We start from the raw sequence: 16,860 nt of genomic DNA, 5'->3' as shown, positions 1-16,860 counted from the left end.
GTGTTTTTCAGCCTGAGGTTTTTGTTTGAGGAGCCAATATAGAGATTTTACAACAAATCCCAGCCATTAAATCCCAGTGCATAATCAGCAAATAATCTGTTTGCATTCCCTTTCTATTATGCGCTGATAAACAACAGATTCCAAGCCATGGAGCTCCGTAAACACTGCTGTGGTCTGAGCAGCATAACAAATACGCCACTACAACTGAGAACTCCATCATTTGTAATTCAGTGCTTTTTATGCATTTATTTATGTATTTATTATGCACAAAATCGGTTGAATCTGCAGAATTGAACATAAATGCTTTGTTTCAGCTTTGCTCATCTCTTTTTTGCACTTAAAGATAAAAAAGCTGAAAGATCAGATGTACATCAGTATTCACAGCCTTTGCTCAATACTTTGCTGATGCACCTTTGCCAATGATTACAGCCTCAAGTTTTTTTGTATATGATGCCACAAGCTTGGCACACCTGTCTTTGGGAATTTTTGCCCTTTTCCTCTTTGCAGTACCTGTAATATTTATATATACAGTAGGTGAGAGTTCAAAGTGGCTATTAGCGCCGCGTCATACACCGCCGCCATTTGAAATAGGTGCCGCTCTGTTTTTAGTGTATGACCGCAGTTTGTGAATGAGCCGCCAGGGGGCGCAAAGGGACGGGATGCGAACGGACAGAAATAGCCCATACAGCAGCCTTAAATATGCTACTGTGCTTGTAAGTGAGATTAAACAATAAGTCAAAGCATTATAATTCCTTTATTAATCATTTAAAGTTTGTCAACACCAGGGCCGGAGTGGGACACCTTTTCAGCCCTGGAGTTTCAAGCCTCAGACCGGCCCACCTCAGTTCACGACTGACTATATTAAAATAAGGTCATTTCCAAATCAGTTTCTAATGACACTATCACGTTTTTTTTTTTTTAAAAAAAAACAGCTGCTTTAGAACTTCAAATGTTCAACAACCCTAACAGTATTATATGTCTTAACAATAAAAACGAAAACAATAAGTTACTCTAATGAGGATCGAACTCGGGTCTGCGGCGTCCTAACCTAACAAGCTAACCGCTGGACCACAATAGCTGTGTTCAGTACGGAGACACAACTGAGTTTTATAATCATTAAATTAGATGAAAAGAGAAGAGTTGTGGTCAAGTAAAAAAATAAATTTAAAAAGTGTGACTGCTGAGAGCAAAAGATTCTGGAGCTACGGACACCGGCCCTCGCGGCCAAAAAACGGACCGGCCCACCGGGAATTCTCCCGGTCCTCCCGATTAGCCAATCCGGGCCTGGTCAACACGCTTTATTGCTATTGTAAACTTTTTAAGTGCAAAGAGGATTCGTTTTGGAAAATAGAATTGAAGAAGTAAAAGACAACTAAAATGAAAGCACAAACATTCAGTACAAGTAAGTATGCCTGAATAAAAAAAATAAAGCAGTATTTTAGCCTAAATGTAAAGAGATGTTCAGTGTTTGCTATTTTGGTAGGACTGTTTTAATTTACGTTTTTATTTACATTTTCGTTGTTGATTATATTTTACTATTTCATTTCATGTCACAATTATTGTACATAATAATAAACGAATAATGAAAAATAATAAAAACAGGCTTTATTTATTTAAGGACATTGTGGTGAAACACTAAGAAACGGTCAGGCTGCATGGTCTAAAGAGCTTAAGTTGAATGCTGCTTCATAAAATAATTTTGCCGCAGGACATATATTAAGTCTCGCAGGTTTATTTTTAATAGTTTTCAGTTAAGTTTTTTGTTTCAAAACATCAATGTCCTCTTTAAAGTTCTCTTTAAAGTATAACTGTTGCTTTAACTGTATGAGCAGTATCACAGCAGTGGCTCGAGGCCGCAGCCTAAGTGCCTTAGGGTCCCACCAGTGACAATATACAGCCATATCACACTGCTTCTCATGTGATATTGCATTTATACAACAGATCGATGGCATAATCATGTGTATAATAAAGAAAATGGAACACAAAGAGTCTTTTGTAAGAGGAACTACTTTCCTCCACCATTCATTCACATCTGCAGCTGCCGTCAGAACAGCAGAAGCCCTTACTACTTCAGTAACATCCCTTTAGAGCTAGTGTTTGAATGATTCTCTAGCGTAATGTCTAAAGTGAAGACAAAACAGCTGATTTTGCTCACACTTTATAAGGCTGAACAGTATGAAATGCCATCAGTCTACTGAGATTCCCCAGTATTTCTCTGTTGCGATTGGCAGATTACAATAAGTAGCCCTGAAAAGGCCAAAGCAAAGCAAACACTAGCAGATTACTGTGATATAAATAACCGCACTACAACATACAAAAGAGAGAACTCGACTTAGAATGTCATTTACCTGTTTAATACTGATTTAATCAGCTAGAAATGCAAAATAATAATAATAATAATAATAAAATAAAAAAATGCTGAGTGTTCTTCCCTGAAGGATTTATTATACGGCTATTTTGTGGCACAGCTATCTTTTCTCTGCTCAGTATGACAGGCTGATTGCCTCAGATGCGCTGAATCTGCAAAATTATAAATATTAAAAATAAAGATAGGCACTATCTTTATAAATAAACTGCATAGTTGCAATCTAAACAACTACACTCTCCTTAAAAAGCCTCAAAAGTACATGATGTTGTCCAACAGCTGCACTATTTGTCAAACTGTAGTTCTGCTGTCACTCTATGTGGGCGGAGTGATACACAAGGGTGAAGAGGCTGTACGACCGCTGTTATTCCAGAATATGGCATGGCTATCAGCTAATCAGAACTGTTGTAAATATATGTAAGACCTCCAAAGTGCATAAATCCAATAAAATCTCCAGAATGTTCTGTTAAAAAGGTACAGGACCTGAAGGAAGCCATCTGTTCAGCGGCTTCAGATGAGCTCAGAGATTTCAGCCTCCACACACAGCACAGAAACCGCCAATAATTGTCTGTCAAAAGTGCTAAAAGGACATGCTGTATCTTTAGCAGCAGTCAAACTGTGAGCGCGAGTGTGTGAGGAGCGTTCACACACGGACTCGTCGTCAGATAATGTTATAAAACACACGCTGAACACACTGTGACAGCTGCTAATGGAAGAAACTGTGAGCTCCGTTTCTCAATCCACTCCAAAAATGAAGACATGACAGCCTTCGCCTCCAGAAACTGTGACATCTTGTATGAATTAATATTGAGAGCGATAAGATCACTGCAGAAAAAAATGCTTTGACTATTCCTTTAACTCTGTAGATTTAAAAGCATCTGCCAGAAATGTCTTATATTGCATTCAATAAGCCTGCAGGATTAGATAACTGAACTGAAAATGTTTAAGTTACTAATACTCTAAATATTTGATGATACTCAATAATATAAGTGCATATGACTCAATATTTACACATATTTATAAGATTACAGTGGGTGTCCTCAAATGGTTTGAGTTAAATTAACACTGTAGGTGGGATATGAATATATAATTATAGTAATATAGTTTTAATAATACTATACAATTATGTATATTAAAACATGCTGGATAAGTTGGCGGTTCATTCCGCTGTGGCGACTCCGGATTAATAAAGGGACCAAGCCGAAAAGAAAATGAATTAATTAAAATGAACTTTTATTTAATTTAATTTATTTTATTTATTTAAATTACTTAATATTTTTATTTTATTTTATATATTATTTAATTTTAGTATTTTATTTAATTGTAATATTTTTATTTTATGTAAATTCAGTTTATTTTATTTTATTTATTTATTTATCTATTTATTTATTTATTTATTTATTTATTTTTGTTCATTTTATTTTATTTTACTTTTATTTTATTCTTTTGTTTCATTTAATTATTTATTTTATTTTATTTTATTTTATTTTTTTATTTTATTTTATTTTATTTTAATATTTAATTACATTTAGTTTTATTTTTTATTATCTTTTATTTTATTTTATCCTATTTTATTGTTTAATTTTCTTTAATTTTCTTTATTAATTAATTAATTAAAATTTTGTATTAAATTTTTAGTATTATTCTATTTTTAGTGTTTAATTTTATTTTGATTGTTTTATTTCAATTTATTATTTTCTTTTATTTTCTTTTATTTTTATTGTTTTATTTTGTTTTATTATTTTTGTTAAATGAAAAAAATTCATTATTTTAGTTTTATTTAATTTCATTATATGCTATTATTTTTTATTTTATTTTATGTTACTATGCTTTATTAATATATATTTAATTTAATTTAATTTTATGTTACAACCAATTTCCAGCAGTAAACCACAGTACACATATGTTTTTGGATATTTGTGGTGAAAAAAAATGAATAAAATACAGTTCACCCATGCCTATAATAAGCAGTTTGACCCTTTTATCCTAAGAGACATGCGTGCATATTTTAGGAACAATCACAGCAGATGAGCTTTTCCACAGCACCATCCATCACTGTGTGCAGAGCTAAGGTTAAATGTGAAGAGGGGGACATTTCCAAGGTCTCGTACTCATTTTTTCCTTCTTCTGTAAGGCTTGATAACCCCATAGTGGAGTTTTTCTTTCCTTAATCCAGCAAATAGGATTGCAATATCTTATTCCCTGCGCTTTGAGTTGACCAAATATGACGCCTTCTGATGCAGACAAACACACAAATGTGGAAAGGGTAAATTGGTGGTCCTGTCACAGGTTGAACCAACATCATTGTGCATCTGACCCTGATTCGCAAACAAACTGATCCAGAGTCAATGCTGAGACTCAAACCCACAATTTTCCAGTTATTCTCCATCCATGCATTCATTCATAAAACTCACAGCGAGCATCAATGCAGTGTCAGATCCAGCACAAAATGCATCTGTCCAGTGCAGTTCTATACAACTAAAAATGCTTTTCATACTTAGTTTTTGTAGTTTTTGTCTTGTCTGTAGTCCAAATATCTACAAATTTACAAAAAATATTGTCTTGTTTTTAGAAATGTGTCAGAATGAAGTGTTTCTTTTAAAACAAGCAGAATATTTTAATAAACAAGATTAAATTAAATTAAATTAAATTAAATTAAATTAAATTAAATTAAATTAAATTAAATTAAATTAAATTAAATTAAATTAAAGTAAAATCAATTAAATTCTATTAAATTAAATTTAAAATAAATGAATAAATAAATAAGAGCAATAAAATAAAAGTAAAAGTATTAGTAAAAAAATAAAAAAACAAATAAGTAAATACATTTTTAAAAAATAGTAAATAAATGAATCAATAAAAACAAATATAGAAATAAAAATGAATAAAAACAAAAAATAAATAAATAATAAATATAAAAAATAAATATAGAAATAATAAATAATTTTTAAAAATTAATAAAAATATAAATACCGTAAAAATAAAATAAATATATAAATAATTGCAATTAATTAAAAATACTAAAATAAATAAATTGATTAATTAAAAAATAATATAAAATTAAGTAAAAATAAATGTAAATAAATAAATAAAACAATTGCAATTAAATAAAAATATTAAAGCAATAAACAAACAAACAAACAAACAAACAAGCAATCAAATAAATAAATAAATAAATAAATAAATAAATAAATAAATAAATAAATAAATAAAGTACATTGGACACGAAACAAGACACAGGAAAGCATTTTTTTCGTGTATTCATGCATTCAATGCTGCATGTTTTATCAGCTTTACATCAGAATCAAACCTACGACTCTGGCTTTGCTCGTATCATTACAGCTGCATTGTTGGTGTATTACTTTACAGTGGTGTAATCCAGTGAACAAGGGTTTTGAAACAAGCATTAGGGCCCTGTAAACAAGTGTTGATGGTGTATTGTGCTATTGCATCAGTGTTTTAGCCTCAGGGAGGAGTGGAATAAGTTGTAGCTTGTATGGTTTTCTCCATCATGCGGGATGTGTAGTTTTACAGCAGCTTTTCCACACTAAAAGATTAAAGCTGTTGTTTTTTTTATTATTATTATTTTTTATATTGTATTGTGCAACTCCCACTGACTCTGGAAACATCATAGGGAATGTGAAAGGCTTTATAAATGATGAGTCAGTTCTATGATTTATGAAACATTATTATACTTATTTTTCAATTAATTTAACAGTTTATTTATATTTATTATTAATAATATTATTACACTATCATTATTCTAAACAAATAACAGAAATCATTCCTAAATGTTACTGGAAAACAGTGTAACTGGAGTGATATGCTAAGATCAGTAGGAATCTTTTGCTTGAATATTAATTATAGATATTAATAATACATATATATATATATATATATATATATATATATATATATATATATATATATATATATATATATATATATATATATATATATATATATATATAGCATGCATGTAAAATGGCAACTTTAACCATCCATATATTTAACATCTTCCATAAACCATAATAAAACCAACACAATGTAAGTAGAGTTTCTGCATCTGTAGTCAAATGGCCTGAATTGACCCACACTGACATATACTGTACTTTTTAACAGATTCATTCCACAGGAATAAAGCTCTGTTGGGAAATAATATGAAAGCTAGCGACGACTGACAATTAAGCAGAGCCGGGAGTAATGACGGAGGATTAAAATGCACTTCTGCTTATTGTGTTCTGCCGTCTGACAAATGGGCTTTAATGGCAACAATCACACACTCCTGTGCAGTTCATCTTGCATTTACATCAAACTGAAGACGTCTCCTCATTCTGATCTGTTACATCCCATCATCAACGCAGAGCTGATCAAACACTGGTTAACCTCTGATACTGGAAGATTCCCTCTGCTTTCCTTTGTCAGGCTTTCTTCACATACTTACAGTACACATCATTCATTCATTTACTCATTTGTCTTCGGCTTAGTCCATTAATTATCAGAGGTGTCCACAGTGGAATGAACCGCCAACTATTCCAGCATATGTTTTATGCAGCGGATGCCCTTCCAGCCGCAACCCAGTACTAGGAAACACCCATACACACTCACATTCACACACACTCATACTCTACAGCCAATTTAGTTCATCAGTTCACCTATAGCGCATGGTGTGAAAACGACCCAAAGACGGCAGAAACTGGTACAGTTTCATTTGTTTGCCCTTGGTGTGGACCAAATGAACCGAACTACAGATGTGAAAGCATCCTCAGTGTCTGTTTATTATAAATGTACTGCAAATGGATCCTCCTTTGTCAGATCCGTCATTACACCCCTTAAGCCAGTGGTTCCCAACCCTTTTTTGTCTGAGACCCCCTTTTTCCCCGGAAAATATTGTGAGGCACCCTCCACATTTAATGATATTATCGCTCTTATAAGTTTGCAGTAATAATGACAAAAAAAATGTTGTTTTCAAACAAATGGTATGTTTATTAATATATCTAGATATGTTTATGCACAAATAATAGAATAATGTTTCCCAGAGATGGGTTGTAGCTGGAAGGGCATTCGCTGCATAAAACTTAGGTTGGCGGTTCATTCCACTGTGGAGACCCGGGATTAATAAAGGGATTAAGCCGAAAATGAATGAATGAATAATAGCATAATGTAAAATATAAAAGCAAAACATCAGTAGGCCATTTGTACAGTAACTGAAAAATTGAAGCCTTTGACCTTTAAATTGACCCTATTTCAAATTAAATAACAAAAATACCAGTATTCACACTGGTGTATAAGGGGAAAAATAATATAGGCTATCACAATTTACTACTTGCATGTTATTTGTTATGCTCTACCAATTAGTTTGAGGATTGCTGTGAGGCGAATCAGTGAGACTCTGTCTTTTGATATCATAGGTTACTATGGGAACATCAACCGGTTTTCTCGGAGGATGACAAGCTGACAAAACATTGCTGACGCCCTGATACATGTTTTGTTTATGGAGAGAAAAGTACAAAGCACTGCACTGTTTGTGTGTTCTGTGTTTGTCTGATAAAATTGAAAATTAAGCTGCGTCCCAAATGGCACACTATGCACTCATGCACTATGCACTTATGCACTTACACACTCAACAGGATAGTATATGTATATAGTGGCGTCCCAAATGGCACACTAATGTTTTTTTACTAAGCGGAAATTCAAACCCTTTCCCTGATGACGTTTGACGGTCACTGAATCAGTGAAATAAATGACTGAGGTATCAAGTAATACCTGCCGCGAGTATTACCGCATTCACCATCGGGAGGCGCTATAATCACTCTCGTAGGAGAATTTTGCTTTCACCATCCAAAATTAATAAAGTAATCCAACATGTGCCGATAGCTCCGCCCCTTCCGCTACATAAGCAAACCTGCGGTCGTTGAGTGTGTGAAGTGTCCATCATTACACACTTCATTTTAGCGGCTGAATGAGTGCATCATCCAGGTCGTTAAAGTGCACTTATTATTTTTAGAGTTTTCAGTGTGAACGCACTACTTACACTATTTATACTAGAAAATGGCGTAGAATAGTGCACAAGTATGCGATTTGGGACGCAGCTTTAGTCTTACCGAAATGTGAATATTCCATACAAGCTTAATTCGGTTAATTCTTGTCACGTGGCTCGCAGTGCGCTCGCGTCGCGGATAGGAATACTGGTGTGAGCGTGTTATGCCGCGCACCTTAATTGAAAACAACAAACTTGTGCAAACACTAGAAACGCGATATGCTGTTGTCATTTGCAATCTCTATCAGTTGATCTTCTTGCACAAACATGTTGGATTCACCTGATTCGTTGACAAGTGGGCCGCAGATCTACTCCTTTGCAGTTCGTGGGTCCTTCACTGAGCCTTTTTCCCTTAGCAAAGAAACTTTCTAAAGACGTCTGCTTCTTACTCCTTTTGCTGCTTGTGTGTTAAATTTTGGTGCTCAAGTGACCAAAACAAGCCCCATTAATGGGGCGGTCCCTAATGAAAAATCCAGCTTAAACCAGCCTAGGCTGGTTGGCTGGTTTTAGCTGGTCGACCAGGCTGGTTTTAGAGGGGTTTTGGCCATATACAGGCTGGTTTCCAGCCATTTCCAGCCTGGTCTTAGCTGGTCAGGCTGGGAGATGACCAGCTAAAACCAGCTTGACCAGCCTAGCCAGGCTGGGAGCCCAGCCAAAACCAGCTATATCCAGCTTAAACCAGGGTGGTCAAGCTAGTTTTAGCTGGATTTAGCAGGTCATTCTCCAGCCTGACCAGCTAAGACCAGGCTGGAAATAGATGGAAACCAGCCTGGAAGTGGCCAAAACCCCTCTAAAACCAGGCTGGTCAACACTGAAAAAAAATAATTCAGAGATGTTTCCTTGGATTTACTCAATTTGTTTACGTTAAGGTGTTGCATGCAGAACTGTTGCAAACAATTTATTTGTGTTGAATTTAAACAAACAAATTAAGTTGAACATTATTAAACTTAATTTGTTTGTTTAAATTCAACACAGATAAATTGTTTGCAACAGTTCTGCATGCAACACTTTTTTTCAGTGAACCAGCTAAAACCAGCCAACCAGCCTAGGCTGGTTTAAGCTGGATTTTTCAGCAGGGGTATGCCAGAGAATATGCAAAATTTTTCAAAATAAAAGACTTTTCAAAATAAAGGATCGTTTAGACTCGGATAATAAATAAAATGGAAATAATAACGGTTTCATGTGTGGCCCCGTACCAATTGATCCACAGCCTGGTGGTTGAGGACCATTGAGCTACGGAATGAAATGAACTAAGGCAACATGATCATTCTAATTGTCCACTGCTAAGAGTTTTTTCAAATATGACCAGGCGCCCTTGTGGGCCGTGACCCCCTGTTGTGAACCGCTGCCTTAAGCATTTGTTTTGGATTGTCTCCCGAACAAACCACTGTTATACAATGACTTGCCTAATTACTCTAACTTTACCCTAATTAACCTAGTGAAGTCTTGAATGTCACTTTAAGCTGAATACTAGTGTCTTCAAGAATATCTAGTCAAATATGTGCTGTCATCATGACAAATATACAAGACATCAGGTATTTTAATAAATAAAGGTGCCTCTTTACCCACCCAAACCTCCTGCAAATGCCATCTTGCTAATTCTGCCAGAATTGCTTTAAAATGTTGTCAGAGAAATGTCAGAGGCAGACAAATAAAGAACAAAAATAAAGCAATTTCCTGCTTTTAAGGACAGAAAAGCGCATTGATCAAACACTTAGTATAATATGACATTTCTTGACACTTTAACAGTCTCTATGTTCCTCAGTGGAGAGAGAGAGATGCTTTTTGTTTGTTTTTTAGTGTATTTTTGAAGGTGTGTGTGTGTTCCAGCAGGTGATAACAGGTCATGTTAACCGGCAGATCCTTCACTTCTTGTTCTCTCGTCCTCTGGAAGAGACCCGTCCTATTGATTTGAATGGATAAAAGATCACAGATGGACAGCCGGAGCGCCGGTGCTGTGTTTGCTTTTAAAAGCCCACCGATGAGATCGAAACAACCACACATTCTCACTTCACAGACGTCTCAGAAACTCAAAAATGGACAGTCTGGGGGAAAAAAATGAAGAATAAAAACTCTGGAGCAGCTCAATATTTTACAGATTTCCTGAACTGACTGATGAACAGTTCAAGACCAAATCAAGACCTTTTTTTTTTTTTGATCCAACAACTGGTTTAACCAGGAGATAATATAATAGTTACTGTAGAATGCATTTTAGGGACGACACGGTGTCTCAGTGGTTAGCACTGTGGCCTCACAGTAGGAAGGCTGCTGGTTCGAGTCCCGGCTGGGTCAGTTGGCATTTTTGTATGGAGTTTGCATGTTCTCCCCGTGTTGGCGTGGGTTTCCTCCGTGTGCTCCGGTTTCCCCCACAGTCCAAACACATTCGCTATAGGGGAAATGATGAACTAAATTGGCCATAGTGTATGAGTGTGAGTATGAATGAGAGTGTTGGGTGTTTTCCAGTTCTGGGTTGCAGCTAGAAGGGCATCCACTTGATAGTGTTGGGTGTTTTCCAGTACTGGGTTGCAGCTAGAAGGGCATCCACTTGATAGTGTTGGGTGTTTTCCAGTTCTGGGTTGCAGCTAGAAGGGCATCCACTTGATAGTGTTGGGTGTTTTCCAGTACTGGGTTGCAGCTAAAAGGGCATCCACTTGATAGTGTTGGGTGTTTCCCAGTACTGGGTTGCAGCTAGAAGGGCATCCACTTGATAGTGTTGGGTGTTTTCCAGTACTGGGTTGCAGCTAGAAGGGCATCCACTTGATAGTGTTGGGTGTTTCCCAGTACTGGGTTGCAGCTAGAAGGGCATCCACTTGATAGTGTTGGGTGTTTTCCAGTACTGGGTTGCAGCTAGAAGGGCATCCACTTGAGAGTGTTGGGTGTTTCCCAGTACTGGGTTGCAGCTAGAAGGGCATCCACTGTGTAAAACATATGCTGGGATAGTTGGCGGTTCAGTCATAGATAGATAGATAGATAGATAGATAGATAGATAGATAGATAGATAGATAGATAGATAGATAGATAGATAGATAGATAGATAGATAGATAGATAGATAGATAGATAGATAGAGACGGAGGGACAGACGGACGGACAGACTATAGATAGAGAATAAGTAATTAAGAAAAAGATGATGATGGATGAATGGATGGATGGATGGATGGAATTAAGAAAGAAAGAAAGTAATACAACTACCACAAACAAATTTTGTCCCTACACAGTCTGATCATGAAATATTAAATAATAACGACACAAATAACAAAGGAAAGCACCAAAATAACATGGTTTTCTGGTTTATTTAACGTTTGTCTATTTATTTGTCCATTAGTTGCTTGTTTAAATTGTGATTTATGTATATTCATTTCTGTGCTTCAAACTTATTTAAAGTGGCACTACTTTTCCCCCATAAACAACATTATGAAGAAAGAAAGAAAGAAAGAAAGAAAGAAAGAAAGAAAGAAAGAAAGAAAGAAAGAAAGAAAGAAAGAAAGAAAGAAAGAAAGAAAGAAAGAAAGAAAGAAAGAAAAAGATTAGATCAGATGGATGGATGGATGGATGGATGGATGGATGGATGGATGGATGGATGGATGGATGGATGGATGGATGGATTGCACAACCGACCGACCGACCGACCGACTGACTAATTCCTGATTTCCAGCCAGCTCCAGATACAGTATTACATGTTTAAATGTGGACTTTTCCAATCTGTTGAATTGATCCCTGCAGGATTATCCAGAGGGAAGTAGCTCTGTCTACAGTGTTGTTCTGTTGTTTATTTATTAACCTCTGGACAGTCAAGTTTAGTAGTAGACAGTAGTGTATCTCTGACCCTTCTACACAGTCAGAACTTGTGTTTTGTCTCCGGCAGCATTGCCCAGTACTTGTGTATGTTTTTAGTTTGTCTGTGTTTTGACCCTGCGTCCCTTTGGGCCTGACCCTTCTGCATTTGGACGGGTTGTTGTTGTATATATATATATATATATATATATATATATATATATATATATATATATATATATATATATATATATATATACATATATATATATATATATATATATATATATATATATATATATATATATATATATATATATATATATATATATAATTTATTTATATAATTTATTTATGTATTTATTTATTTATTTATTTATTTTATTATTATTATTTTCTATTATTTATTTTGTGTGACCTGAAGTCTTCCTGTTGCTGGATTTAAAACTTGAACCAATCCTTCATGTTCTGGCCATTGTGTATCTGCTGTTTTATTTGATGGTTTTCTAGTTACTCTAGTTTTTTTCTGAAAGTCTTGATAACACCATCGTGGAGTTTCACTTTAATTATTTCAGCAAATAGGATTGTATAACAATGATTGGTTGTACTCTCTCATTCACTGTGCTCCAAGTTAACTATGACGACACCTGCTAATGTGTAAAGGGTCCTTTGATTTATATTGCGACAACGTGAAGGAATTGTGTGGAACTAGTATCTTTCACTCCTGCTGTATCTGATATGTGTGTTTGCGTGTGATTTTACAGGGATAATAACTTCATCAAGGACTTTCCTCAGCTGGCGGACGGGCTGATGGTGATTCCTCTGCCGGTGGAGGAGCAGTGTAGAGGAGTGCTGTCAGAGCCACTGCCCAACCTGCAGCTGCTCTCAGGTCAGTCTTACACCACATATGATGGATATCAACCAGATGTTTAATATTAATCAGCATCATCATTTGTGTTGGCGTTACAGGGGATGCTCAGTTCAGTGAAGCCACGGGATATCCCATGATGCAGCAGTGGAGGGTCCGGAGTAACCTGTACAAAGTGAAGCTCAGAGCCATCACATTGTCCACAGGTGTGCATGAAAAACAACTGATAATCCTCTTGCATGTGTGTGTGTGTCCAGAGCAGTTACACTTATGCCGAGTTCAGACTGCATGATTTTCAAAGTAATCGTGTCACAGATGTTTTCACACTGCATGACTATCTGGGCTAGCGTTTCGTCGCTGCTTTGTTTACACTGTAAGATGGATCAGGGACAGGGGCTTTCAGATTGCATGACTTTACTATAGGAAGAATCACCGACAACTTCGTCCAAACTACGTTCTCATAACTACATAATGAGAAAGAAGCCTTTCATGGGGTAGAACATGTACATGTTTGCTCACCTGGGTTTAAAGGGAATTAGCCTTTTCTCCTCAACGTTGATAATAAACTAATTTTTTTCTGTATGAACCGTCAAACAGACACGGTTGCTCACTGTAAAAAATGTTACTTAGATCTAACTTATAAAAAGTGAGGCAAGTGGTTGCATCGGACGTTTTAGGTTGATTCAACTTCCAGCCTTTTTTAAGTATTTTAAACACTAAAACATTGCTTAAAACAAATGCAATAAAATTAAGTTGAGCCAAATAATATTTCTAAAATTACTCAAATCAGATAAACTTACTTTTTTTGTTAAACTTAACTTACTTATACATTGCTATATGTTGACTGTACTCATTTTAATTAAGTATTATGAACTTAATGATCTAAATAAAATTAACCATGCATATGTCATTTAAAACGAATTTAATTGACTTCTGGCTGTAACCTCAGAAAATAAATCGGCGTTTCTATATTGTAAGCACAATATACACTAGTAAACACAGATAAACAGACTTTCCTGTCAATAACAATTAAATAAGAATGGGAAGATGGATTTAAGACCATAACATGTATTCAATATCAATCAATGTTCCTTTTAATAGGGACTACAAAATAGGCCATTAATGTGGCTACACGTACACAATACATAAATAAAAACATTAATAATACCAGATCCTATTGAGAAATCATCCAAGGCAACTCAGTGAGGAGATTTGCATATTTTGATGAAGATTTTGGATGCATAATGTCCAGTCCCACAAAGAGTCTCTAATACATCTTAAATGTATACAGTTTTGATGGATACTTGAAGTCGAGGACATCGGTAAGTCCAAACAGGAGCCATCATGCATTTGACAGGTTTGGCAAACCTCTGACAGTCCTATGATAATCCAAACTGTGTTGGGCTGATGGCAAATTTTTCCCGTGGGCAGCCGCATGCACCTCTGATTCCTCACAACTCTATTGGTACAGACAAAAAGAAACAGGAGTTCAGGTGGTTGCTACCAAACAACATTAAATAGCTAAATACTAAATAGAAAATAACTACAAGTGAAGTTACAAAAGTCCAGTGAGAATGATGCATGGATGAAACACCTTAGTTTATCAGTTAAAAATTACCTTAGTTAAAATTACCTAACTTTTATTTAAAAAATAAAAAAAGGTTATAGAGGTTGTGTAATTACATTATTCCAGGTGTTTTTAGTTATCAAATTTTAAAGAAAACTGTGATTTTACTCAGTGTAACAGTGCATGTCATTGTGGTTTCCTGTCAATCACAGAATTGTTAAAATTTAGGTATTACATTTTTTGTTTATTTTGGCAACTTATAAAGCATAAGAATGTGTATTTAATTTAGATATTAAAACTGTTTGAAAACGGCTATAAGAAAATTATAGAATACAAATTCTATAATTTAATTGTCATCTTCATTTTGCACCAAACTTTGCACGTCATAATACAAATTTTATTAAATAAATAAATAAATACATTGCCATTTTACACATTACATTAAGGTTTACATTAAATTTTTGCTAAAGCTACATTTAATTGACTTTTTCTTCAAATTTAATGTCACTGGCAAATGACAGTTCAGTGATTCAGTGTTATCAGTTAGCTTTATTGAAAGACTGACAGATAATAAGAAACTGCATTAGGATATTTTTATACTGTTTTTACTGTTGCACACATAAAAAAAATCTTCAGATATCAAATGTAAGTTAATTCTATGGAGCCCACTATTGTTTGCAATTTTACCAATGTTTTACTTACCTGCAAATAATTATAGCTGTAATTGTATCTAATGTTTTTCTTACCTGGATGTGAAGTTTGAAGATCCACAGGTAACAAAATCACTTTGGTATCTAAAGACCAAGAACATGCATTTTAGAATGAGGTGCATACAATTTAAATGGTTCTGTAAACATCAGTAGTAAATGTAATTTAAGTTAAAATAAATTGTAAATCTGTAATTTATTCACTATGCAGCATTAAAAAACTTATGGACTAAATCTCTAAAACACAAACTTTAAGTTATACTTTCTCTTACGTTAAACACAAACTACTTAACTGTTGCATACGTTTCTGAATTTAATATCCATCCTTAATGTGCTGCTATAACTTAGGTGAGCTAACTTTAGCTAAGTTAGCGCTAACAAACTGAACCCCCACACCCCGACCGCCCACCAGTGACCTTGTTAATCGGTTCTGCAACGTTAGTTTTACCTACTAAGTGTTTTAAAACTACTTTCACTGTTTTTCTCAATAATATCACTTTTAATCGTTAGTATAAACTAGCGTTGGTTAGCGTTAGCCAACTTAGCTTTCCATGTGAGAGCAGTCTAACTGTTAACATACCTGAGGCTACAGTACAATTTACAAAGCTAAAACCTCACCTGCCTAGCGAAGACAGCAGTTTTGCATGACTTTACAATTATCATTCGGCTAAATTTGCAACTTACCGTGTTAATCAGATCCGCTGCTGGGAGCAGTTAATGTCGACCATTGCAGAAGCTGCGTCTGCCTGCTAAATCCCGGGCAATGAAAAAGGAGTCACGCCAAACTATTAAAATCACGTTTTATGAACACCTGCCCACATCGACAGCTGCTCTAATAAATTGTCTGTGTCAACTCACTTTTATAACATTTATTCTACACAATAACCACATACAAAAATCTACTCAAATAAATTGCATTAGTTTTATTTAAAATATACAGTTATATAAAAACTGATGTATTTTAAGTAAAGAGGAAGCAAATTTTATTTTTTTGGTATAAAACAAATAAAATTAACTAGATTGCAATTATTTAAAGTAGATAGAACCAACTTTGTGAGTGTAGCACTTTTTACAGTGCTCCTGAGCCCTGTCAAACCTCCACTAGTAAACCGAAAAAGAGCGCTTATGCCTAGTTCAGACTGCGTGATTTTAGCCCCGATTTTGGCTCGCCGACAGGTTTTGAGAAATCGCAGACAAATGCCTGAAATCACAGGCAAATCACTGCTCGTGCACGTGAGTGACAATCACACAGTATGAACTTTTAAAGACGCGATCTGAGAGAATCGCTGATGAGTCGCCGATGCCTGTGAGATATTTGGCGTGCTGAATATCTGGAGCTGTCGCCGATTCAAATCATACCGTGTGAATTGAGTTTTGACTGAAAATAACATCAGCGATCGCCTACAGCCAATGAGAGAGCGGCATTCACTTGCGTGTGCGTGTGTGTTTACCTGCTGCAGGCCAGCGGGAGGCTGGGGGAGAAGTTAAAAATCGCTCTTTTTCGGTTTATTTGGATCCAGGAAATGGAGGAAAAACTAGTG

General features: G+C 35.2%; 1 protein-coding gene and 1 long non-coding RNA gene across 6 annotated transcripts in view; one reads left to right on the top strand and one right to left on the bottom strand.

The window, feature by feature from the left end:
* The window catches only part of astn2 (astrotactin 2), a 579,161-nt gene that overhangs the window by 446,438 nt on the left and 115,863 nt on the right, over positions 1-16,860 (top strand). For 4 of the 5 annotated variants that reach the window (XR_015489895.1, NM_001442877.1, XM_087251058.1 and 1 more), the window contains 2 exon segments: positions 12,942-13,066; positions 13,147-13,251. Coding sequence is in view for 4 of the 5 variants with exons in the window: in NM_001442877.1 (NP_001429806.1) it covers positions 12,942-13,066; positions 13,147-13,251 (230 nt within the window). In the remaining variant the exon portion in view is untranslated. 5 annotated transcript variants of the gene reach the window in all.
* Positions 14,366-16,063, bottom strand: LOC147844553 (uncharacterized). The gene is made up of 3 exons (XR_015492080.1): positions 16,004-16,063; positions 15,359-15,406; positions 14,366-14,504 (listed from the first exon to the last, which is right to left on the bottom strand). It is a non-coding gene; the product is annotated as an uncharacterized LOC147844553 (long non-coding RNA).

Source organism: Danio rerio, chromosome 5, assembly GCF_052040795.2.
Source record: "Danio rerio strain M-AB ecotype USA chromosome 5, GRCz13ab, whole genome shotgun sequence".
NCBI lineage: Eukaryota > Metazoa > Chordata > Actinopteri > Cypriniformes > Danionidae > Danio > Danio rerio.
Note: the sequence above shows the minus strand (reverse complement) of the source record. Positions and strands in the feature narration are given on the sequence as shown.